Source organism: Neomonachus schauinslandi, chromosome 4, assembly GCF_002201575.2.
Source record: "Neomonachus schauinslandi chromosome 4, ASM220157v2, whole genome shotgun sequence".
Taxonomy (NCBI): Eukaryota; Metazoa; Chordata; class Mammalia; order Carnivora; family Phocidae; genus Neomonachus; species Neomonachus schauinslandi.
The window spans coordinates 24,311,676-24,337,738 of record NC_058406.1 but is presented as its reverse complement, the minus strand read 5'-3'; the positions used below and the strand labels follow the sequence as shown (position 1 = coordinate 24,337,738).

General features: G+C 45.1%; 1 protein-coding gene across 3 annotated transcripts; it reads left to right on the top strand.

Moving 5' to 3' along the window:
* Nucleotides 1–81: 81 nt before the first annotated feature.
* On the top strand, nt 82–25,616 carry YARS1 (tyrosyl-tRNA synthetase 1). Of its 3 annotated transcripts, none has more exons than XM_021683663.2 (13): nt 82–246; nt 3,397–3,543; nt 3,685–3,860; nt 9,509–9,638; nt 13,296–13,376; nt 15,183–15,275; nt 17,085–17,220; nt 17,902–17,987; nt 20,676–20,811; nt 21,689–21,786; nt 22,640–22,833; nt 23,331–23,472; nt 24,739–25,616. In XM_021683663.2, the coding sequence occupies exons 1-13, from the start codon at nt 82–84 to the stop codon at nt 24,847–24,849; spliced, it is 1,695 nt and encodes a 564-aa protein (XP_021539338.1). In that variant the 3' UTR covers nt 24,850–25,616. The 3 variants fall into 3 exon arrangements, with proteins under 3 accessions (XP_021539338.1, XP_021539339.1, XP_021539340.1); XM_021683664.2 differs by having other exon boundaries at nt 118–246; nt 22,724–22,833; XM_021683665.2 differs by having other exon boundaries at nt 176–246; nt 3,337–3,543.
* The last annotated feature ends 447 nt before the right edge of the window (nt 25,617–26,063 follow it).

Genomic DNA, 26,063 nt, shown 5'->3' with positions numbered 1-26,063 from the left:
CTCTCAGTTGCTCCTGACTCTTTCCTGTCCGCTCTTAGGCTAAGGGTTCAGGCCGAGGAAGCCGAGCGACGAGCTCAGCTGATGCAACCTACCTGCGCCCTCGTGACAGTTCCCGGCACCCGGCGGCGGCGGCGACCGAGGAAGCGGCGCGGTGCCGGGCTGAGCGCGGGAGATAGGGGCGACGGAGTCATGGGGGATGCTCCGAGCCCTGAAGAGAAGCTGCACCTTATCACCCGGAACCTGCAGGTCGGGCCTCAGAGTTGGAAATGCGCTGTTGGGGACTGGGGGCTCGAGGTCTAGTGACCCTGAGCCTCACTACTGGGTCCTAAGTGTGTGGGGTTGGGGACTCCGCGCCGAGGCAGCCCAGAGAGACTACAGCCCTCGCTGCTGGTTGGTCGGTCGGCCAGTCAATCAAGCAGCAATTATCTGGGTCGCACAGAAATGACAGTGGGCCTCACCTCCTGTGTGCAGTTACCTTGTGTTGAGCCCAGCTTTGAATCCAGGACTCCCACCCCTCCCAGCCTATTATGTGCTAGGCGCGGTGCTAGGCACTGGGGATACGTCAGGGCCCTGCCGTCACAGGGCTTGTCTGGAGGGAATCAGACGTTAAGAATGACCCATAATTCAAAAACTTAGTTACAGTTTGAAACAAGTACTGTAAAGTACTATCCGTGGAGCTTTGGAAGGAATTTAGGGGAGAGGGCTGGGGGAGTGTCAGGGAAGGCTGAGGAAGTGACCTCTAAACTGCGCCTTGATGATGCAAACCACTTCACTCCACATCTGTTCCTGCTGTTTCCAGGAACTGCAGGAGTAGAAGTTAATCACAAGAAGAATGGGTTGGGGGGGCATTTTAGGTAGAAGGAAGCCAGGTCCAGACCCAGAGGGGAGAAAGAACACTGGTTCAGAGAGAAGCCTGATTTGGCTGGAGTAGAGTGAACAAAGTGCAGATCAAACACTTAATAAATATATGTTGCTCATTTCCTTGCCTCCTTCAGGCCTATTGTCACATTATCGGGAAGGCCTTTCCTGACTACTTTATTTAAATAACAAACCCCCTGTCACCAGAATTGTCTCATCCCTTGTTCTAGCCTTTTTTCATTGTTGTTTCTCCATAGAACTTACCACCATCTGACATACTATGTATTTTACTTGTTTGTTGAGAAGGGATAGGCAGGGACCAGGTCATGAGGGCCTTGCATGTTGTCTTTAAAAGCGAAGTTTATTCTAAGAGCAGTGATAACATTGGTTGGGCCACAGCTTGTTTTTTTTTTTTTTTATCTTTTTTTGAGATACAATTCACATACCAAAAAGTCCATCCCTTTAAAGAGTACATTTCGGTGGGTTTTAGTATAGTCACAAGATTGTATAATTAGCACCACTATCTCATTCCAGAACATTTTCATCACCAAAATAAAACCGGTACCCATTGGCAGTCACTGCCCATTTCCCCCCTCCTGGCAGCTCTAGGGAAACACTGATCTTCTTGCTGTCTTTAATTTGCCTATTCTGGACATTTCATATGAATGGAATCATGCGATATGTGGCTTTTTATGTCTCATTTCGTTCACTTAGCGTGTTTTCAAGGTTCATCCATGTTGTCATACCCATCAGAACTTTATTCCTTATTATGGCTGAAAAATATTCATTTTTTTCTCCATTCATCAGTTGGTGGACAGTTGGGTTCTTTCCATTCATAACTTCATCTTAACCAGTAATTTTTGCATGCTTCCTCTTAGCCAGATTCTTTGTCCTAGTCTCTTTCCACAAAATAATGCAGGGTGGAGACAAAGGATACACAAAGCTAATGGCATTGACTCACTCAGGTTTTAAAGGGTAAGTGATATGACCTTTCTTTGGGTGGCAAGAACTCTCCCAAGTTCCAAATAGTCAGGCTTGGAGGGTGCAGGATCCAGCCGCCAGCGACCTTAAAACAGGATTTTAGTAAGTCCTGCTGATAGATGAGTAAAACGAGCAAAACAGTTTTTGTCTTTCATGGCTTCTAACTGCCTCCCCAAACCATCACTTGGAAGAATCACTAAAATCTCTTTTATGAGCAGCATACTGACCTATTAGGATTTTTGTAATATTGTCTTCAGGCAAAAGGAAACCATTAAATAGTAAATAGGTGAATGAGTTAATCAAGTTTTGCGTTTTAGAGATTTCTCTGGCTGCCTTCTGGAACATGGACTAGGGGGAGCAAGAATAGATACAGGAGTCCTGTTAGAAGGCTATTACAGTAGTCCTGGTGTGATCTGATGTGGCCTAGTGGCCTAGACTAGGATGGTGGTATGGAGGCAGAGAGAAGGAGGAGGATTTAGGAGCTTTGGGGTAACTTAGGCAACTTGATGAATGATAGTACCATTTACTGCACTGGGGTGAAACTATAAGTGAAAAAGATGGATGGGGAGCGAGGCGGGAAGGTGAGAGCACGAGGTTAATTTTGAACATGTTGAGTTTGAATTAACTGGGTTGATAACAAGTACACTGTCCCATATATGGATGTGAGCAGGAGATTTGATAGTTACTAGCTCATAAGTAGTAATTGAAGCATCTTAAAAGGGATCAGCTAGGGAAAATGTAGAGTAAGAAGAGAAGAGATAGGGCTGTAAGGATTGCTAATATTTAATGATTAGCAAGAAGAACAGCTGCAAAGAAATCTGAGCCAACAGCCAGAGAAGTAGGAGGAAAACTAAGAGAATAGAAAAGTGGAAGACCAAAAGAGGGGAGTGTTTCAGGGATGGAGTGAGGACTAAAAAAATTTTCATTGAGGGGCGCCTGGGTGGCTCAGTCGTTAAGCGTCTGCCTTCAGCTCAGGTCATGATCCCAGAGTCCTGGGATCGAGCCCCGCATCGGGCTCCCTGCTCCGCGGGAAGCCTGCTTCTCCCTCTCCCACTCCCCCTGCTTCTGTTCCCTCTCTCGCTGTGTCTCTCTCTGTCAAATAAATAAATAAAATCTTTAAAAAAAAAAAATTTTTTTTTTCATTGAATTTAGCAACAATGGGAGTCATCCGTGATCTTAGCCAGAGCATTTTTAGTGGGGTGATGCTGTATGGAATTCAACTGGAATGGGAGATGAGGAATAAAGACCAGAAGAAGAAACAACTATTTCAAGAAGTTGGTTCTGAAAGGAAGGAACATGAGTTAGAGTAGATGGAGGGGAGGATGCAGGTAGGGACATGTCCCATTCCCTAACATCAGTGGCATTTCACTGGAGTGGTACTAGCAACAGCACCAACTAAGGTTGGTTCTCACTGAGCCCTGAGAGTATGGTTGGACCTCCCTGCTTGCTCTGGGCTTCGACCCCCAGTGATATGTGCTTTTGTTTTCCTTGTCACAGGGTAAAGGATGAGCAAGGTGGGGCACCAGCATTAAACCAGCTCTTCTGCTTCCACAACAGGAGGTTCTGGGGGAAGAGAAGCTGAAGGAGATACTCAAGGAGCGAGAACTTAAAGTTTACTGGGGAACAGCAACCACAGGCAAGCCACATGTGGCTTACTTCGTGCCTATGTCTAAGATTGCGGACTTCCTGAAAGCAGGATGTGAGGTAAGAAGTAATGTTTTGTAAACCAAGCAGTTCCTTGGGGAGTGGCCAAAAGAGAGATTTAACAAGGGCAGGGCAGAGAGGCGGATTTGGAGGTACTTGGACAAAATTCAATTTTGTTGGTCCCTTATCTCTCATGTCCAGGTAACGATTCTGTTTGCGGACCTTCACGCATATCTGGATAACATGAAAGCTCCATGGGAACTTCTAGAACTCCGAACCAGCTACTATGAGAATGTGATCAAGGCAATGCTGGAGAGCATTGGTGTACCCTTGGAAAGGCTCAAGTTTGTCAAAGGCACTGATTACCAGCTTAGCAAGTAAGTTCTAGATTATCCACCCTCCTTGTGGCTCTTATGCTTCTACCTAATTACAGGTCTGAGTCCAGGCACTCTTTAAATTTGGATTAGAAGCCATTAAAAAATTTATACTCTTTGTCCTTTTAAGTCATCCATCAAAAATGTACTTAATGCCGGGCGCCTGGGTGGCTCAGTCGGTTAAGCGACTGCCTTCGGCTCAGGTCATGATCCTGGAGTCCCGGGATCGAGTCCCGCATCGGGCTCCCTGCTCCGCAGGGAGCCTGCTTCTCCCTCTAACCCTCCCCCCTCTCATGTACTCGCTCTCTCTCATTCTCTCTCTCTCAAATAAATAAATAAAATCTTTAAAAAAAAAAAATGTACTTAATGCCTATGTGCTGTCCATTTTGCTGGAGATGTGAATGTAACCAAAACAAAGTCCTTGGCCTTGCAGAGCTCACAGCATATGGGAGAATGATGATCAACAATTCAGCTTCCGTTTTTCCTTCCAGGCTCAGCAAATAATGATTAAAGAAAGGTGAAAGAAAAATATTTCACTTGTTTCTCATCTCTCCAACAATTTTTTTTTGAAGATTTTATTTATTTATTTGACAGAGAGAGAGACAGCGAGAGAGGGAACACAAGCAGGGGAAGTGGGAGAGGGAGAAGCAGGCTTCCTGCTGAGCAAGGAGCCCGATGTGGGCCTCTATCCCAGGACCCTGGGATGGTGACCTGAACCAAAGGCAGATGCCCAACGGACTGAGCCACCCAGGCAACCCTCCCCAACAATTTTTATTGCTTTATATCTTTATCGATTTTATTCATATTTTTAATATTAACATAGATACGATTTTGTGTCCCAGTTTTTTTAACTTGAGTAATTTCCTAAGTAATTCCTCCATGCTGCCTCATAGTCCCCACATTTTTTTATTTTTAAAACCTCAGTTAAGCCATGTATCACTCCACTGGTCACTTTTGCATTTAAACCCTTAGAACAGCTTTTTAAGGTAAGCATTGGTGTGTCCTATTTCACAGATAAGGAAACAGATTCAACTGTAACTGTCTCAAGTTCATACTCTCTGTAAGTAGAAGAGCTAGGATGTGAACCCAGATCCCTTGCTTACAAGTTCATTTCTCTTTTTACTTCATTGATCATATTTTTTTTTTCTTTTAAAGATTTTATTTATTTGAGAGAAAGAGCGCGCGAGTTGGGGGAGGAGCAAAGGAGAGGGAGGGCCAAGCAGACTGTGTTGAGAGCAGAGCCTGACACGGGATCGATCCCAGGACCCTGAGATCATGACCTGAGCCAATACCAAGAGTTGGACACTTAACTGACTGAGCCACCCAGGCACCCCGATTGTAATTTTCTTTAGCATTCCTCACTGTTGGACATTTAGAGTTTGAAATAAGGCACATAGGGCGCCTGGGGGCTCAGATGGTTAAGCGTCTGCCTTGGGCTCCGGTCATGATCCCAGGGTCCTGGGATCGAGCCCCACATCGGGCTCCCTGCTCCTTGGGAGCCTGCTTCACTCTCTCTCTCTCTGTCTCTCATGAATAAATAAATAAAAATCTAAAAAAAAAAAAAAAAAAAGATTGAAATAAGGCACATAACTTTCTTATATGTAAACAGATGTTTGAATCCTCGGCTTCAGTAGAGTCCCTACAATTTCATTTATTTTTACGTTTGTTCTACAGATATTTATGGAGCACTTATTAGATGGCAAGCACTGTTCTGGGTCCTGAGTATACAAAAATATACTAAAACAAAAATCCCCACCCTAATGGGGCTTACGTTTCAGCAAGGAAATACAGTCAAAGGAAACAAATGAAAAAGTAATATATACAAACTGTGTCAGATGGTGATAGGTGCTACATAGCAGGCAGGCAGGAGAGAAAGTTCTTGGGGATTGGGGGTTTCTATTTAAATAGGGTGGCTAAAAAAGACCTCTATAATAAGAAGACATTAAACTGAGACCTGAAGAAGGTGAGGGAGTGAGTCATGCAAACAATGACTGAGTTCTTACTATATGTCAGACTCTGTTCTAGGTTCTAGGATTATAACAGTGAATGACTCAGGGAAGGTTTTTTTTCTCCCAGAATTGAACAGAATTTGGGGTTTGGGCAGATAGGATACATAATAAAGCTACCTTGCTTCAAAGTCACTTGATCTTTTTGTATACACAAAAGTGACTTCAAAGGAAGAAGGCTTTTTAAGTATATGCTTTCATGCACTCTTCTCTGTTCCCGACAACAGCAATGATAGACAAAAACATTAAAAAACCAGAGGACATAGCCAGATTCAAAGACATGCTAAACATCTCTGTGGTAAGAAAACAGAATTGAAATGCAAATTGGTGAGTTGGTCTGAAGTTACAGGTTTGCTGGGTTCTAGTCAAGAAGCGGACAGTGGGGACAAACCAGGCTTACTGCTTAAAGCCAGAGTATAAAGCAGGGCTTTTACCCTTTTCCCATTCCCATCCCTACCCCTCAAGGAAAGTAGAGCCAAGGAGTAGGGGCACTATTAGTCACCTGCCTGGGTCTTTAGGGACTTTTGTCAAGCTTCAGGCCTATGGAGACTCCACTGTATGCATACCAAGAATTAAACCAAGCTGACCACCATTTATGAGTGTTATATCCATGATATTACCTCAGAGACATAAGTTCTAACATGCCAAGGAGTAGCATCCATTTTTAGAAAGGAAGTGATTAAACAGAGAGAGGCAGAGATGAAACATATATATAGAAATAAAAAGAATCGGGGCGCCTGGGTGGCTCAGTCGTTAGGCGTCTGCCTTCAGCTCAGGTCATGATCCCGGGGTCCTGGGATCGAGCCCCGCATCAGGCTCCCTGCTCTGCGGGAAACCTGCTTCTCCCTCTCCCACTCCCCCTGCTTGTGTTCCTCTCTCACTGTGTCTCTCTCTGTCAAATAAATAAATAAAATCTTAAAAAAAAAGAAATAAAAAGAATCATTTAGAAATCTTGAAAATGTAAAAATCAGTCATTAAAGCTAAACCAAACCAAACCAAATCAAATCACAAAACCCCACAGGGGCACCAGGCTGGCTCAGTTGGAAGAGTTCACGACTCTTAATTTCAGGGTTGTGAGTTCAAGCCCCACATTGGGTATAGAGATTATAAATAAATAAACTTTAAAACAAAACCCAAAAAACTCCACAAACCAGCCTTCAATAGAAGGCTTCAACTCTAGACTGAACAAAGCTGAAGAGAAAACTAGAGATTTGTGAGATAGTACTGAGATTCACCCAGAATGCAGCCCAGAGAGATGGACAGAAAAACTGTAAGAGTGTTTGAGATGTGGATGAGGACATTTGCTTCCAGCAGTCTGGCACACTGGGTACTCTGACCAGCCTTACTACTGAAAACAACTAAAAATGCGGGGTAAAATATTTTTTAAACATCCTGAATGCTTCAGATCAGTCAATTGACAAATTAGTCAAGAATACTCAGTGGCCAGAAATCAAACGAAAGTAGGAATACGAAGATTTTTTATTTCAGGGGTGCCTGGCTGGCTCACTCAATAGAACATGCCCCTTTCGATCTCAGGGTTGTAAGTTCGAGCCCCACGTTGGGTGTAGTGGTTACTTAAAGATAAAATCTTAAAAAAAAAAACAAAAACAAGATACTGTATTTCAACTAATCTAAGATGTCATTAAAAATACGGCTGATTAGTCTCTAACGTGCCAGTGTTTAAAAGACTTATCTAGATTTTGAAGATATTAAATATTTTTTTAAATGCAAAAAAATGCATTTTGTAATCTGTAAAATACAATTTGTAGAACACTAAGACTACTAGTGCCTCAAGAGACCTCGTTGAACTATATGGGATTGAATGGTTTCAGTGGCCTCACAGAGCACAGTGGGGAAAAAAAAAGAAAAAGCTAAGAAAATTGGAGTACTAGGCCAGGAGGTCCAATATTTGAATAATAAGTGTTATGGAAAAGGGAACAAAGAGTCAGGGAAGGAAATCATCAATGAAATAATTTATAGAACAGGTAAATGAGTGTCCAGAGTGAAAGGGCCCATCAAGTGCCTGGCACGCTGGATGAGAATAAACCCATGCTACAGTGCACTATCTTGAAATTTCACAACACTAAGGACAGAAAAAAAGGGGGGAAATATACTACAAACTTCCAAAGGGACAAAAGAAGTCACATAAAAATTTCAGGAATCACAATAGCTTTGCATTTCTCAAAAGAACACAGAGGGTGATGAAGCAAAGCCTTTAAACTTCTGGAGGAGGGGCACCTGGCTGGCTTGGCCTACTGATCTTGAGGTTGTAGGTTCAAGCCCCATGTTGGGTGTAGAGATTACCTAAAAATAAAATCTTTATTTATTTATTTATTTATTTTAAGATTTTATTTATTTATTTGACAGAGAGAGACACAGTGAGAGAGGGAACACAAGCAGGGGGAGTGGGAGAAGGAGAAGCTGGCTTCCCGCCAAGCAGGGAGCCCGATGCAGGGCTTGATCCCAGGACCCTGGGACCATGACCTGAGCCGAAGGCAGATGCTTAACAATTGAGCCGCCCAGGTACCCCTTGACTCTGTAGTTTCTGACAAAGAATATAGGATATTAATCCTTGCCAGTTATGTGTTTTCAGTATTTTCTCCCAGTTGGTGGCTTGTCTTTTTACTTGATTTTACTTTTGATGTACCGAAGGTCTTAATTTTAACTTGAATTCATCAATCTTTTCTTGTGATTTGTGCTTTTGGTGTGTTTTATTGAATTTTCATTACCCTGAGATTGTGAGATAGTCTTATATATGTACGGTCTTTTCAATGTTTTATAGTTTGGCCTTTACAGTTAAATCTTTAATCTAGTTGGAATGGAGGGATCATTTTTTCCCCATATGGATAACTAATTGTCTTTGTACCACTTTTTCTTAAAAAGTTTATCCCTTCTCTGCTGATCTGCAATGCTGGCTCTGTCATAAATTAAGTTTCCATAGTTATGAGGATCTGTTTCTGAATTCTCTATTCTGTGTCAGTGGTTAATTCTCTATCCCCATGCTATATAAATGACAAAGGATTTGCTATCCAGAATACTAAGGAACCCCCAAAAAAGAAAAAGAAAGTAGAAAAATGGGCTACTTGCATAGATACTTCACAGATGAGGATACATAAATGACCAATAAAAACATGAAAATAACTTTTTTTAGATAAAGATATTCAGATATTTTACTCTTACACTTGAATGGTAGTTCAGGTGGGCATAGGTTTTTAGGTTGCAAACTGTTTTCTGTCAAAATTTTATTTTTTCTTTTTAAGATTTTATTTTGGGGCGCCTGGGTGGCTGGTTAAGCATCTGCCTTGGGCTCAGGTCATGATCCTGGGGTCCTAGGATCAAGACCCAAGTTGGGCTCTCTGCTCAGCGGGGCTCTCTTAGCCTGCTTCACCCTCTTCCCCTCCCATCCCCGCTCATGCTCTCGCTCTCTCTCAAATAAATAAATAAAATCTTAAAAAAAAAAAGGAAAGACATAAAAAGCAAGTGGTATTTTGTATAAGACAAAGAACCAGTCACATTTTAGAAGCTACCAGGCAGCAGAGGTCTTTTGGAATGTCTTAAGATTGGGAGAGTGAATTAATGTGCTTTAGGATCAGAGTGAGGCCTTGGCCCAGTCTCACAGCTGTCCCCACTTCCTTTCCTCTTCAGAGAGTACACACTAGATGTGTACAGACTCTCCTCCGTGGTCACACAGCACGATGCCAAGAAAGCTGGGGCTGAGGTGGTAAAGCAGGTGGAGCACCCTTTGCTGAGTGGTCTGCTGTACCCCGGATTACAGGTACTGTGAGGGATGGAGTTGCCCAAGGACCTTTTCTGCTCTGGTTCTGGCTACTGGTCGCTCAGCCCCAGTGAAGCCCAGGTACTTGCTGTTCCTTCACTGTGCTGTAGGCCTTCCTTCCTGTCTCTCTCCCCTTCCCTTTGACTTCTTCAGCTGTAGGTCCTCCCCTATCTGTCTGCACTTTAAAACACTGCTCATCTCACACATCTTTTTTTTTTAATTTATACATTAGTTTATTTGCAGATTGTATATTTTTTTCTTTTTTTAAGTAAGCTCTATGCCCAGTGTGGGGTTTAAACTCACAACCCTGAGATTAGGAGTCTCACCCTCTACTGACTGAGCCAGCCAGGTGCCCCCAGATTTTATATATATATATATATATATATTTTTTTTTTTAATAGGGAAATGCATTTTTTTCATCTTTATTGTATCATTTATCATTGAGGGGAGGATAGGAGGTTTTGTCTATTTATTCCAATTTATTCCATTATTTCTCTTTCTTGGAGAATCTCTGTGTTTTACTTATTTAGGTGAACTTTACATGAAAGATCTTAAAGAATACTTTTTTATTTTAAGTGCTTGGGGAATTTACAGAGTTATTTTCCTGGATTGGTAATTTTTATATGTTTTCTTACAAAGTGCATTTCAGTTAACAAATCTGTTTACACAGGTATACATGGAAATTCACACCAGTTATTTACAGATCATACTGACAAACCACATTGTAAGTCTTCTATGCAAAGGTACACTGGGTGTGACTATTGGCTGAAAATGACCTGATGACTAGGCTTTTTACACATACATAGTAAATGGGTTTGTTTTTTCATGTCTGCAGAATATGCCAAACACACGGAGGCCAGTCCTCTCAGAGTATGCTTTGCAGTGTCACATATCCTCTTTATGTTGATTATGATCTCTTAAGTGAAGAAAATTTCAGAGTGATGTGTAAAAATAAATTTTAGGCGGGGCACCTGGGTGGCTCAGTCAGTTAAGCAGCCAGCTCTTGATTTCCATTCAGGTCATGATTTCAGGATTGTGAGATAAAGCCCTGCCTCAGGCTCCACGCTCAGTGGGGAGTCTGCTTGAGATTCTCTCTCTCCCTCTCCCCCCACCACATGCCATCTCTCTCTAAAATCTTTATTTATTTTTTAGGATTCTATTTATTTGACAGAGAGAGTGAGAGAGCACAATCAGGGGAAGCCTCAGGCAGAGGGAGAGGGAGAAGCAGGCTCCCCAGGACCCTAGGATCATGACCTGAGCCAAAGGCCCACACTTAACTGACTGAGCCACCCAGGCAGCCCATAAAATAAATAAATCTTTTTTTTTTTTTTTAAGATTTTATTTATTTATTTGACAGAGAGAGACACAGTGAGAGAGGGAACACAAGCAGGGGGAGTGGGAGAGGGAGAAGCAGGCTTCCTGCCGAGCAGGGAGCCCGATGTGGGGCTCCATCCCAAGACCTGGGACCATGACCTAAGCCGAAGGCAGACACTTAATGACTGAGCCACCCAGGCGCCCCATAAATAAATCTTTACAAAACAAAACAAAATAAAATAAATAAATTTTAGGCATGATCCTATTTTCTGTTAAATGAAGCACATCATATTTCATGTGTGTGCATTTATATGAGCAAGGAGAAAGAGAAAAATTCAAACCGACTTGTTAATATTGGTAACTAGCTCAGAAAGATAGGACAAAAATGGTATAGACTTAACTTTTTCTTTGTATGTATATATTTTTAGATTTTTATTTATTTATTTATGTATTTGAGAGAAAGCAAGCGCACATGCAAGTGGGAGGGTAGGGAGAGGGAGAGAGAATCCTCAAGCAGACTCCACACTGAGCTTGGAGCCCAACGAGGGCTCCATCTCACAACCCCGAGATCATGACCTGAGCTGAAACCAAGAATCAGACACCTAACTGACTGAGCCACCCAGGCGCCCCTCTTCATGTATGTCTGTAACGTTTGATATGAGGGGTACCTTTGCTCCTCCTCCTGTTCGCATGCACTCTCTTCCTCGCACTCAAATAAATAAATAAATAAATAAAATCTTAAAAAAAAGATGTTTGGTAGAAGAATATCAAGTCTAACCTCATCACCTCCAAAAGAGCTTTCTACGGGTTAAGCCTGGACATGTTCTAGATCTGCCCTGCCCCCTGTGGTAGCCTCTCCTCTAGTCGTGGTCATGTGTGGCTATTAAAAATAATTAAAATTAAAATTCTTAGGTTTCAGTCACATTGGCTATATTTCAAGTGCTCACAAGCCGCATGTAGCTAGTGGCTAATCTACTGAACAGCACAGACATAGAACATATTCATCATTCCAGAATATTATAGTGGACAGTGCTCTTCTAGATTATTCCAGCTTGCTCACCTTTCTCTTCCCCTCCTTCTTCCTCTTCCCTCCATTCAATTAGACGTGAAATCATACCAATTCTACTTTTAAAATCTCTTAAATGTGTTCTTGTTCTACATCCCTGCTGACCTGGTTCGGCATTGTTTCCTACCTGGCCTCTCACGCAGCCTCCTCGCTGTCTTCTTTGTCTCCAGTCCAAAGGGCTCTACTCTGTGCCCTGCCCTCTTACTGGTGTGATCTTTCTACAGTGGGCCAGGACGATGCTAGGCACCCTAGCGTGATGGTCAGGATCCTTACTTCTCTGATGCCATCACTAACCACTTCCTACATCCGTTGAAGTTTGTGCTTTTGCATACTGAATCACTAATTTCTCTAAACATTTCACACCTCTTTGCCATCTGACATCTGTTTCCTCTTCATGGTGAAAAACATCTATATATTCTTCAAGGTCAGCCCACAGTCTGATTCCAGGAAGCCTTCAGTGCCACCTGTCTGACCAGCTAGAGAGAAGCATTTCTTTCTTTGTTCCTTAAATGAACATCTCAGGTAGCCCTTCAAACACTGCCCTGAAATTATCTGTTTACATGTCTCTCTTTTCAAAGCTGGGTAATTGGCTTCTTATAGGCCGAGTCTGGGTCCAATTCAACTCTGCATCCTCAGGGCTGGTACTAGGCCTGGCAGGTAGTAAGTGACAAAATCAGCTTAGTCTTGTCTTTTGTTTCTGAGCTCTCACAGCACGTTCTTCTTACGCCTTTTTTTTTTTTTTTAAGATTTTATTTATTTATTTGACAGAGGGAGAGAGTGCAAGAGAGGGATAAGCAAACTCCCTGCTGAGCAGGGAGCCCAATGCGGGGCTCCATCCCAGGACCCTGGGATCATGACCTGAGCGGAAGGCAGACACTTAACTGACTGAGCCACCCAGGCGCCCTCTTATGCCATTATTTGACATTTGTCACAGGCTGCGTTATTCAGTGGGTACCTTTGACCTGACTCTGGTGTGTCTGCTCCTTCTTCCCTCCCTTCCCCATGGACTGTGAGCTTCCCAAAGGCAGAGGCTCTTACTTTTTCCCCCAAGACATCCACATGGAGTTCTGTCCACCACAGGCACTCAGCTAATGTTTATGCTGTTCTTGAGGCCAAGAGGGAGGCTGGATGCTGCTTTATTTGCTTCCTGGCTCTACTTTCTGAAAAAAATGTAGTGATTTTCAAAAGTTTCTGATTTCCCAGATCCATATAGAAGAAATACAGTAGGAGTTTATGCTCATGTGTTTTTTTTGTTTTTGTTTTTGTTTTCCACACAGGCCTTGGATGAAGAGTATTTGAAAGTAGATGCCCAGTTTGGAGGTGTTGATCAGAGAAAGATTTTTACCTTTGCAGAGAAGGTCAGTGTTCTCTTTCCTATCTTTTTTCTTTTGTGTCTTAGGTATACAATTAAGGTTTATTGACTATGCCGGTCCCACCACTCATAACTATATTGTATGGCGGGTATTGTTCTCCCTGTTTTGCAGACGAGAAAACTGACTGTCGAGAAACAAAGTTGTCTATTATCACACAGTTAGTGACTAAGCAGCAGTTAGCCTCAGACCTGACTCAAAAGCCAGAAAGCTGCCCCCAGACCTGTTGGATTTGCTTCTTTCCTAATAACACAGTTTCTAGGGAAAGGGACCACCAGTCAGCTACTGGTCTTTCCCAGAGCATTCGGTCCATATTGCTCTGGATCTTACATAAACCACTTATCTCTGAGATGAGGCTTAACAGGGTTTAAAGGAGGAAATCAGAGCAAACCCTTAATAGTTCTTTTTGGGGAAAGAACTTGAGTAAGTTGGAAAGGGCCATTGAGAAATGGTTGTTATTTTTGAAAGTTTCTCAAAACCTCATCTTGGCAAGGGTATGGAGAAAACACTTAGTGGAAATGTAAATTTCCGGGAGGGTAGTTTTCCCTGATAATTATACAAATTGGTGCTAAGGAAATAATTTTAAAAGTGCAACTTCAGTTACATATGAAAGTATTTATCACATTATCCATTTAAAGGTAAAATCTAGATACAGGGACGCCTCACTAGTTCAGTCGGTAGAGCATGCGACTCTTGATCTCAGGGTTGTGTGTTCAAGCCCCACATTGGGTATAGAGATTACTTAAAAATAAAATCTCTAAAAAAAAATCTAGAAATAAACTCACATCCAATGGCAAGGGATTATTATGTTATGATATGTGTTATGATAACTCCTTACAATGGAATATTATATAGTATTCTTTAAATACTTTAAATTTATTTAAAATTTATTAAATAAATTTTTTGGATGTATTTTTTATTAAGTTTTTAATTTTATTTCCAGTATAGTTAACATACAGTGTTATATTAGTTTCAGGTGTGCAATATACTGGTTCACCAGTTCTGTACAATACTCAGTGCTCATCACGCAAGCGCACTGCTTAATCCTTACCCCCTATTTCCCCCATCCCCTCACCCTCCTCCCCTCTGGTAACCATCAGTTTATTCTCTGTAGTTGAGTCCTGTTTCTTGGTTTTCTCTCTTTCCTTTTTTTTCCCTTTGCTAGTTTGTTTTGTTTCTTAAATTCCACATATGAATGAAATCATATGGTATGGTATGGTATGGTATGGGAGCCTGCTTCTCCCTCTCCTTCTGCCTGCCACTCCCCCTGCATGTGCTCTCTCTCTCTGTCAAATAAATAAAATCTTTAAAAAAAAGAAAGAAAGAAAGAAAGAAGTCAGTCAGAGAAAGACAAATACCATATGATTTCACTCATGTGGAATCTAAGAAACAAAACAAATGAACAAAGGGGGAAAAAAAGAGAGAGAGGCAAACCAAGAAACAGACTCTTAACTGTAAAGAACAAACTGATGGTTACCCCAGGGGAGGTGGGTGGGGGACGGGGGAAGTAGGGGATGGGGATTAAGGAGTGTGCTTGTTGTCATGAGCACTGGGTGATGTATGGAAGTGTAGAATCACTAAATTCTACACCTGCAACTAATATTACAGTGTATGTTAACTAAAGTTTAAATAAAAACTTCAAAAAAAGAAAGAAAGAAAGGTTGTATATTCAGTAAAAGAGATTGGAAGAACTATATCAAACTGTTACGTTGCTGGCCAAGTTAGATGAGATTGGGGCACTGAGGAGCAGTTTATACTAACACGTGCTTTGTGTGTTTCTTTCTAACCCCTCAGTACCTCCCTGCACTTGGCTACTCAAAACGGGTCCATCTGATGAATCCTATGGTTCCAGGATTAACTGGCAGTAAAATGAGCTCCTCAGAAGAGGTACGTTTTCCAGCTCTGACTTGAGTTTAGAAATCTTCAGCAAGAGATGAAGAGATTGAGGACTCAAAAGAAGAATCCCCTCGCTAACTAGAATTCTTGTAGATTTGAGTTCCAAGGACTCTGAAGTCATCCAATTAATTTCAGTGGTTCTTGAGTATTAAAGGACCCAGAAGCAGTCCTGATGGGATCCAGTCATAATCTTAACAATTTTACTGTGGCTGATAAAACACACTAGCAAAAGTAATTTCTTCATTCATAGAACTGTGATAAGATTCAGCCTTGTTCATGAGGTTAATGAGGCTAGGGTTGCATTTCACCATATAGCATCTTGATTCTCAGGGTGATGTTTGATATAACTAATGTGATAAATACAGTATCTTTTAACAGTTAAAAATCCTGCTTAGGAAAAGTGCACTTTTGATCACTAAGGGTACGGAATGGAGGATGTAGTGGGACCCAAAGATGTGAAAGGTTGAGTTCTGGGTTCCCAAACACAGCTGAGCTTCAGAACCACCTAGGGAATTAAAAAAAGAGAGAGAAAAAAAAAGCATTGATTCGACTCTGTTCTTAGAGATTCCGATAAAGTGGTTCTGGGAACATCAGGAATCTGTATTTTCTTTCTTTCTTTTTTTTTTTTTTATTAACATATAATGTATTGTTTGTTTCAGGGGTACAGGTCTGTGAGGAATCTGTATTTTCTTTCAAATTCCACTAGGTGATTCTGATTGAAGTCACATTTGGGTGTTCATCTAGTTCTTTAAATCTGACTTTTCAGTCTTTGATCAGAGACCAGTAAATATACACATGGAAACTGTTATTATTTTTAAAGGAATATATAAAATATTTGTTTTTCTCTGTGTTAAAATGCTCCAGGTATCAGTTATTTCTCTGACAGAATATCATATCACTCACCCTATTTAGTGACTTCACCGTATCTTAGCCCTGGAAATCAGTGTTACAGCCATTTCTGAACATGACTGCATCAGAATCACTCAGAGAGCTTTTTAAAAATGCAAATACCTGGCCCAACCTCAAGAGATTTTGATTCATCTCCTGGTAATTTACATTTTTTAAAGGCACCCCAGATGACTCATACATAGGCATACACAGACCAGAATTTGGTAACCACTGAACCCAAAGAACCATGAGCTTACTCACTCCAAAATAAGAAACAGTTCCTATTACCTAAAAAGGGAAAATGGCTCTAGATACTAGGCGGTACCTGATCTGGGGGGGTTGCCACGTAGCAAGCCGCTCACACACTGTTCTGGGCAGTGATAACGAGTATGCCCTTTTCAGAAAATAGTTTTGGGCCTGGCAGTTTTGGGTAGCTTAGGCAAATAATCCTAGAGAAGGCAGAAACAAAAACAATAAAAACCTCTGCAAAGATATTCATTGTAATATCGTATATAGTTTGTGAAAATTAGAACAATCTAACAGTTCAGAAATTATGTTGTCACTAATAATTGGGAATGTGATACAGCATACAAATTAGAGGCAAAGACTAGATAGCCCCTCAGAGATACTTACCATATAGTCTCAAGTGAAAAAGCAAAGGGTAGACATTTGTTCTCAAACTCTACAAGTTTGTAACGATTCTGTGTGTTATAGGCCTGGGAAGAACACAGGAAAATTGAAATTGTGGTTTTTGTCAGGTGGCAATATTGTGAGTGGTTCTTGACTCTGATTAATTCTGCTTTTGTTAAATTTGTTAATGTTTAAACCTCTGTTAAAAATTAAAATACACAGATTAGTTGAGCATATCTCATTTCCCACCATAAGAGGTCCCTTCTCCTCCATGGCTTATAGGAGTCCAAGATTGATCTCCTTGACCGGAAGGAGGACGTGAAGAAAAAACTAAAGAAGGCCTTCTGTGAGCCAGGGAATGTGGAGAACAATGGAGTTCTGTCTTTCATCAAGCATGTCCTCTTTCCCCTCAAGTCCGGTAAGATACTCGATTGCTTCTCAGAGGCCAGGCGGAAGGAGCAAAACTAGTACTAGGATCATTCTTGTGGTTGGTCAGAAGTCTTCCTTTAGAGATGGGCTTCCCTGATTCTGTGCTCTGACTTCTCATATACCGGGGTACACTTGCACTTGGGATGTCATTTCATTGCCCATGAGATTGTCACCAGGTTGGGTTCTAAGTGGGGTGTCAGGGTGGGCGGGTGTTGTAGAAATGAGGGTGGGCACAGGCATGCCAAATTAGAGCAATAAGAAAGAAATGTAAGGCACGATCCTTCCCCTTGAGTGTGGATGCCAGCTGGGTTTCTAGCTCATCTGATTTAAGATAAATGCCATATAATAAAGTTTAAAATATAACAGAGGGGCGCTGGGTGGCTCAGTCATTAAGCGTCTGCCTTCGGCTCAGGTCATCATCCCAGGGTCCTGGGATCAAGCCCCGCATCGGGCTCCCCGCTCTGCGGGAAGCCTGCTTCTCCCTCTCCCACTCCCCCTGCTTGTGTTCCCTCTCTCGCTGTGTCTGTCTGTCAAATAAATAAATAAAATCTTTAAAAATAAATAAATAAAATATATAACAGACACTACAAACATCCGTACCATTTGAGCTAGGAATGCTGACTCTGCCATTATCAATGACTTTGTTGGCATGGATCCTTTTGTCTTACAGAGTTTGTGATCCTTCGAGATGAGAAATGGGGTGGAAACAAAACCTATACCGCTTACTTGGACCTGGAAAAGGACTTTGCTGATGAGGTAATCCCAAAGGAGGAGTAATCCCCACCGAATTCCTTCTGACAGACCTCTCCTTCTTGGCCTAGCCAGAAGTTTCTGCTTGATGATCTCCAGGGCCATGTATTGTGGGTAATGGCTTAATGAGGGTTCAGGTGGTTCACGGGTTAGGCAAGCAAATGGCAGCTGAAGTATTTGTGTCCTAATCACCCTGCAAAGGATTTAACCTGGAATGAAGAACCAAACCCAGCAAGATGAAGCATTTCAGGGAGAGGGGCAAAGTCAAGGTTCAAAAAAGAAACACCTCAGAAAGGACAGCATAGAGGATCCTGCTGATCTCAACAGACAGCTTAAGAAAAGAATTACTAGGTGCCTGTGAGTTAGGCACCATGGTAGGGGCTGGCATTACAGAGGATTAAATCCTCATGAAGCTCGTGGTCCGGAAGGAGAGGCAGACGTGTAAACAAGTATCATTGTTGTGTGGCTATATGATGATGATGTATACATGGTCCAGAGATCATAGAGGAGGAAGTCATTACCTGGCTGGCTGGCAAAGCTTTGCAGAGGGGACGACATCCAAACAGAGGGAATAAATTGTGCACAGACATGGGCAGATGAAATAGCACAGTATGGAATCGCAAGTGGTTTGGTCTGACATGAGTCTAAAAGGTGAGGCGGAGCATTGTGGGCGAGCTAGGCAGGGCCAGGTCATAAAGTGAAGATGTGGTAGTGGTGGGTATGGGGAAGGAAATGGGGGCTTTTGATTGACTCTGACTTTGGGTTAAATCAGCAGTGTGATTGGGCTGTCAGAATGTTCATGAAGTCTTGCTATGTAAGGCATCAGAAATGTGGAGTCTGGAACCAGGGAGCCGATAGTCCATTCATTTCTCCACTGTTGTGAGTACATTTGGGCTTGTTCATTCAGCCCTGGACTCAAATTTTATGAGGTTTATTGGACAGTCTGGGTTGTGTTGATGGGGAGGGGAAGGGGGCTCTGATAAGGAACAGACCCAAGCCCATGTCACAGAAGCACAGTTGAAAGAACTGGGGATGTTTGGCTGGGAATCAGGCCTGCGTTCAGTCCTCCTCAGATACCTGACAGACTCTCGCGGGGGAGGGGTTGGATTTCTTCCTGTGGCCCCAGAGGGCTAAGCCAGGTGTGCGCGGGTGGGGCCCGCAGTGGGGCGTGTTCAGGTTCAACATCAGGGAGAGCCGCACAGTGACCTTGGTTGGATGGCAGCGGGCCGGGCTGCCTCACTTGACCTTTCGCCCCCATCGCTGAGGTGTTCAGGCAGAGGCCAGAAGTCCACTGCAGGCAACCTGGTGTGAGGGTTTGAACATCACATAGTGGAAAAGTCTCCATGACCTCTGAGCTCTGCGGCCCGTAAGGCCCGTTTTTTGGACGTTTCGCAGCCGTCGCTCTGAACCCCTCTATCTGCAGTCTGAGGCAGGCCACGGGACCCACACAGCACTCCTCAGCCCCGTGAACAGCCAAGGTTGGAATAACGAGAAGGATAGAAGAAACGCGTCTGAAGAAGAGCCTGGAGCAGCACTAGCCAAGGGCACGTTCTGTGACTGCGGGCACGTTCCGGACGTGCTGTGTCGCGCGGCTGCTGCCGGCCGCGTGCGGTCAGCCCCTCCGTGCATGCCGTGCAACTGAGGAACCGGACCGCACTTTACACTTAAGTGGCCACACGGGGCTAGCAGCTACCGTGCTGGACAGAGCAGGTCTAAAGCTTTTCTATTATTGAAAATTAAACATTCCTAAGGAGATGATCAAAGAATATCAGAAACAAAAATGGAGGCGTTGTTGTATTACAGGTATTCACAGCTAAGAGATAACCCCTCAGAACATCTAGCAGAGCCTTGCAGGGGCCAGATTTGGGATGTGAAAGTACTAGTCACAGGACACAGGAAGAGAAATTGAATTGCTGAGCTCCTGCCACGTACTAGCCTCACTCACCATATTCACCCACATTATGTGATTGAATCCTCATTCTGACTCTGAAGTATAGGCATTGTCTCCAGTTCTTAAGTAAAGCATCCCAAACTTAGAGGGGTTAGGTGCCTGGTCCGGGTCACACAGCTAGCTGGGACTCTAACCCCGGTCTGTCTAACTCCAATGCCCTCGCTCTTTCTTCTCGCTCACTCAGCTCCCCGCCAGGCTGTCTCCTCAGGTTGCCTCTGTGAGTGTTTCTCTGCCTGTAAATGGACCCTGGTTCATGCCACTACTCGAAGCATGAATGGAGGGACTAGAAGAATTTGATTAATAAAAACATTCAGCCTCAAAAAAAAAACTTCAGCCTCTAAAATCCCTCAAGTTATTGCAGCTCAGGTCATGATCTCAGGGTCATAAGATGGAGCCCCACATTGGGCTCCACGCTGGGCATGGAGCCTGCTTAAGATTCCCTCTCTCCTTCTCCCTCTGCCCCCCACCCCTGCGTGCACTCTCTCTCTCTCAAATAAATAAGTAAATCTTAATAAGATAAAATCCCTCAAGTTAGTATGGAATTCAGAGTCAAAAGACCTAAATCTCAGACAAGAAAAATAATCTTTCTGAACCTATGTCCCCCTCTTGGCTTTGTCAGCTTGACAGGGCTGTTCTGAGGATCAACAGCCTACACTTTACACACACGTTATCTTTAGTAGACTCAGACGTGCCGTGCCCCACTCCGGTGCCTCCTTTCACCGGGCCTTTGTACACTTCCACAGGTTGTACACCCTGGAGACCTGAAGAATTCTGTTGAGGTCGCCCTGAACAAGTTGCTGGATCCTATCCGGGAAAAGTTTAATACTCCTGCACTGAAGAAATTGACCAGCGCTGCCTACCCAGAGCCCTCCAAGCAGAGTAAGGCCAGCCAGGGAGGAGCAGGGCCATGGGCTGCATGACATCGTCAGGACAGAGAGCCTGTCGGTGGGCTTCAGAAAAGGCTCTGTCTTAAATCGAGAGCCCGAGAAGCCAGGGGATCTGAAGTGCAAGAATATCCTACCCCGTCAACTCCTGGAATGGAACTTGCGTCATCTTGATTTAGGTTTAGGCGATACTGTGATTACATCCTGTTGTCCCAAGCCTACTGGTGTGAGACATGCACTGTGATCCTTGACTAAATCTTTCAATTAAGAGAGCAGTTGGGTTAGACCATGAGGGTAACACAGCTACTCAGGCAGAGCCTGCACAGCTCCTTAGCGAAGCTCGTCTTGAGCTTCGCCTAATTCCTTTCCATATGCTTCTGACTGGCTCTTAGTTGGCCATCCACTTATCCATGACGCTGAGATATTAATATGGATGGTTTTGTGTGACCTTCCCCGACTCAATAAATGTATGTGGAGAGCACGAATAGAAACAGCTAAACATAGCAAAGCTACTACTGTTGTCCCCCCCCCATTCCCTCCCCACCAGCTAATAACTGAGGGAGAGAATAGATGAAAATCTGGCATGTCACTTCTCAAAGGTTGCTGCTCCTGTTTTAAAGAAGATATAACTAGGGGCACGTGGCTGGCTCATTCGGTAGAGCCTACAACTCTTGAGCTCAGGGTCATGAGTTTGAGTCCCATATTAGGCGTAAAGATGACTTTAAAAAGAAAAAAGAAGATATAACTAAAGGGGTAGATTCTGGGGATTCCGCACGATACCCTGCTAGTGTCCCCAGTGGGTGGTGTCAGCAGTTGACCTATCATGGCGAAGGAGGAGAGTTCTGATCCCCTGGGGTTCTTCTCATTCACAGAGCCATTTGCCAAAGGCCCTGCCAAGAATTCAGAACCAGAGGAGGTCATCCCGTCCCGGCTGGATATCCGTGTGGGCAAAGTCATTAGTGTGGACAAGGTACTCGTTTTTCACCACATCCCAGAGAGGCAGATAGGGGTCACGTTTGTCTGTTTCCATCTGGAGGAAACCTGGCCTGGGATGGGAAGTAACATCCCTGAGGTCATATTGCAAGTCAGAACGCAGGTGCCTAATCCCAGGTGTCAGGCTTTTCCCTTCGCTGCCTCTGAACCTTACGCCACCAGACAGCCGGGAACTCGGGGGGGGGGGGGAGGATATTAGTCAGAGGGAGCCTGCTCATCAGTTAAATCCGGTCCCATAGATTCCTCTGGTCTCTACCAGCTCAGCTGGACTTAGCTGCAGGCCTTATCTCGGATCAGCCACTGTGTCGCCCTGTCCCATCCTACCCACCCACCCCTGAAAATGGGGAAGCGAGAGGGACTTCCTTTTTCCCAGAGACGGAAGGTTATGTAACCAGTGACCTGGGACCATTGTTGTGGACTTTTTTTCTCTCCCGGCATTGTTTTTCACTGCATAGACCCGACTACGAAACAACTTTGAGGTTAGCTGCTGGTGCTCTTCGACATGACGAGGCCAGCCCTGCCCTCCCCCCGACCTCCGGGCTGGTGCAGCGCGTGGCCATAATGATAGCCACCCAGACCCGTCCGGGCCTCTTGACCTCTGGGGGAGACTCCTTGCCCTGCCTTTTACTGACAGCCTGCCTCTTGGCGGACAGTAAAATGTACCCTCCCGGCCCATTCTGTCTGCTGTCTGGGGCCTGGAAAGAGTTTGCTCCAGAGGGCCCCCTAGGAGCCTATGCTGGGGAGTAGGATGCCCGCTCCGGCAGTCCGAGGGCTCGCCGGGCCCCGTCCGTGATCCGTTGCTTTGTGGTACTAACCTCTCTTGCCGGCAGCACCCCGACGCAGACAGCCTGTATGTGGAGAAGGTTGATGTGGGGGAGGCCGAGCCACGGACTGTGGTGAGCGGCCTGGTACAGTTTGTGCCCAAGGAGGAGCTGCAGGACCGGCTGGTGGTGGTGCTGTGCAATCTGAAACCCCAGAAGATGAGAGGCGTCGAGTCCCAAGGCATGCTTCTGTGCGCTTCTACGTGAGTGAGAACTGGGGGCGGGGCCGGGGCAGGGGGATCGGCCCACGGGATGCCCTGCCACGAGCCGGGTGGAAACCCTAAGGACACTGTCCAAAAGATGGTACATGAAGAAATTAGTTGTTGGGCAAGTACTGTGAAGGAAGCGCTTTACCTAAAGGTAGTTTTATTAAGACAGAAATTGAAGGCTCCGAGCAGTATGCACATGCCCGAGTCTCTCTACCAGTAGGAGATGGAGCCAGGAGTCAAACCTAATTCTCACTGGCCGTTCGGGCCTTGCTGTCTCTGTTATGTCCTACTTCCTCCCCTGAAAGCCCAGGGTTTGGTATCTCTCCCGACAGAGGGTTTCAGGGTAGCCGTAGTCAACCCAACCCTGGTAACATCCAGAAACATGGTGCAGCACTGAGGGCCCCTCCGTAAAGGTCCTGATGCCTTGGCTTCCACGGCAGCTGCAGGCAGGCCACAGCCTCACTCTTTCCTCGTCCTGTGTGTCTTCTCAGAGAGGGGGTAGACCGCAAGGTTGAGCCTCTGGACCCTCCTGCAGGCTCTGCTCCCGGTGAGCGAGTGTTCGTGAAGGGCTATGAGAAGGGCCAACCAGATGAAGAGCTCAAGCCCAAGAAGAAAGTCTTTGAGAAGTTGCAGGTAAGTAGCTGGCCATGCCCCGTCCCCTCTCTTGCCTGGGCTGCCTGGACTGGGTCCCCAGACTGCTGTGTTACTGGGTCCACCACTGCCCTCCCCCTCCCACCCCCCCACCCACCCCCTCCCTCCCTCCCCAGGCCTTCCTGCCTCTCTAAGCCCCTCTCTTCCTTAGTCCACACCTTTCCAGAGGAGGTGCCTGCAGAACATGGGAGCCCTCGCACATACTGAGCACGGACAGACTATTTGAGGCACTGTGTGAGGGACTCAGACATTTCCTCTTCTGATCTTCAGTCCGCGATCGGAGGATTGTCCCTATTTTATCTGGCAGGACACCTGCCAAGGCCACACAGGGTCACCAGAAGCCATGGAGCCAGGACCCCCTCTCCCACCACCAACCTGCTCTGGTCTTAGAGCACTCATTCTCCGTCTGCCCTCTGGGGCGTGGACTCACACACAGCCCGTCCCCATGGCCCCTGAATGCATTCCTCCCTTCAGCAGGTACTGAGCCCCTGATACGCATGTCAGCCACCATTCTAGGTGCTCGGGCTGCATCAGGAACAAAGCAGCAACCGTTCACTCTCCTCATGGAGCTAACGGGACACATGTGACCTTCCCTAGTTAATCCCGCATTTCGTTGCTCAGCCAGAGTGTGTCTGGGGGGCATAGTCATCCTGCATGTGGTGGGCAGGTTTTACCCACTCCCTTCTTTCCTACTTTCCCAGGCTGCTTTTTTGAATCACTTATTTTTCCCGCTATAAAATAAATTCCCAATATAGAAATGTCCAAAGTATAGGGAACACGAAGAAAACAAAATACCCATAGTCCTGCCACCTAGAGTTCCTGGGAAATAGCTTTAGTGATTCTTTCTTTGTGGACTTTTTCAATGCAAGGAGGTAATGTATTTACAGTTTGAGTCCCACCATATGTTTATTTTTTTTATTTAACTTGATGCCAGAAAAACGTGCCCGTCTTCTTAAATACCGAGAGGGGGGATCTGACTGCATAGTGTTGAATCATAATTACTGTAATGTAACAAAATTATATAGCCTTTTAAACGTTGAAGTTGTTCTCAGGTTTTCACTATTCGTACGCTCCAGCGGATGTCTTGGTACATAGTTCTTTGCACTTACTCGTGACTGTTTTCCTAAACTAGATGCCTCGGATGAGCTGGCTTGCCGGGAGGGAAGAGAGGCACATGAGACCTTGGGGAAGGGCTGTCCTCGAGCTGCTCTCACCGCCACATTCACGGCTTCTCTTTATTTTGTGCAGGCTGACTTTAAAACCTCTGAGGACTGCATCGCACAGTGGAAGCAAACCAACTTCATGACCAAGCTGGGGTGCATCTCCTGTAAATCGCTGAAAGGGGGGAACATCAGCTAGCTATCCTGGCATCCTGCTCCCTCCTCCCATCCCGAGTCATCTGCTGTCTCAGTTTGCTCCGTCCTTCACCCATTTACCCCTCTCCCCATCTCCCAGGACACCGAAGCAGGAAGTTGGGGACTTTATTAGGGGTGGAACTCGGTAAGCGGCAGCTCAGCCTCCCCAGAATCCAGAACCATCCTGTCGGGGCTGCTGGGCTACTACAGAGCCGCTGACTGCCCACCCCCCCCCCCGCCCCGCCCCGGGGTAGTAACGAGGGTGGGGCGGCAGCAGGGAGCCCAGCTCTACCTTCTCCCCCTGGCAGCTGACTGGAGAAATCTGGTTGCAATATGACTCCTAGAAAAGGTTTATGCCACAGCCCTTCTAATTGGAAAAATATTGGTTCCCATGTTTTCCTAGAGTTCTCCCAGCAGCTGTGCCTCTGTCTGGGATCTGGTGCCTGAACTGAGCTAATTACAGCCTTTCCCCAACAGGAAATTGTGGGATTCGAAAAGGAAAGGGAGGGGAAAACAGAGAACCTAGTGGTCTACCAAGTGGTGGGCAGCTTTCCCCAGTGCCTGCCAACCCTGAGGCCCAGCCCCGGGGCTCCTGCCGTTTCTTTCCCTTGATCCTGCGGGGTTGAGACATTCCCTAAACCAGCTGTGTGTTAATATCAGAAGTAAGGCAGATGGCAGAGCCTGAATCTTCCTTCAGAGAGGGTGGGGTACTTCTCCATAAGGCATCTTGGTCAGAATCACTGTCACTGTCACGAATTCAAATAAACTGAACAAGAGTGTCTGGATGGGGCCTGTGAGCCGGACCATCTCAGGAGGGAGGAACACAAGTGTGGAGCAGCTGCTGGGCCCCTCACCCAGCCCAGGCTGCTTGTGTCTTGGACTTTTGACCCTGTAATGCGCCGGGGTGGCGGGGGGGGGGGGAGGACTGGATGGATCAGAGACACTTCGACTTTTCCTTTGGCCGTAAACGCAGAAGAGGCCGGGGGTGCCTGAGTGGCTCAGTGGGTTGAGCGCCAGACTTGATTTCGGCTCAGGTCATGATCTCAGGATGAGATCAAGCCCTGTGTCGGGCTCCACGCTGGGTGCGGAGCCTGCTTAAGATTCTAGCAAAAAAAAAAAAAAAAAAAGGGTGGGCGGAAGACACCCACTTTGGGGTCCAGTGCTTACAGCAGGCAGAAAGAATATTTTCCCTCCTGATAGTGGGCGCAGTCCCAGACC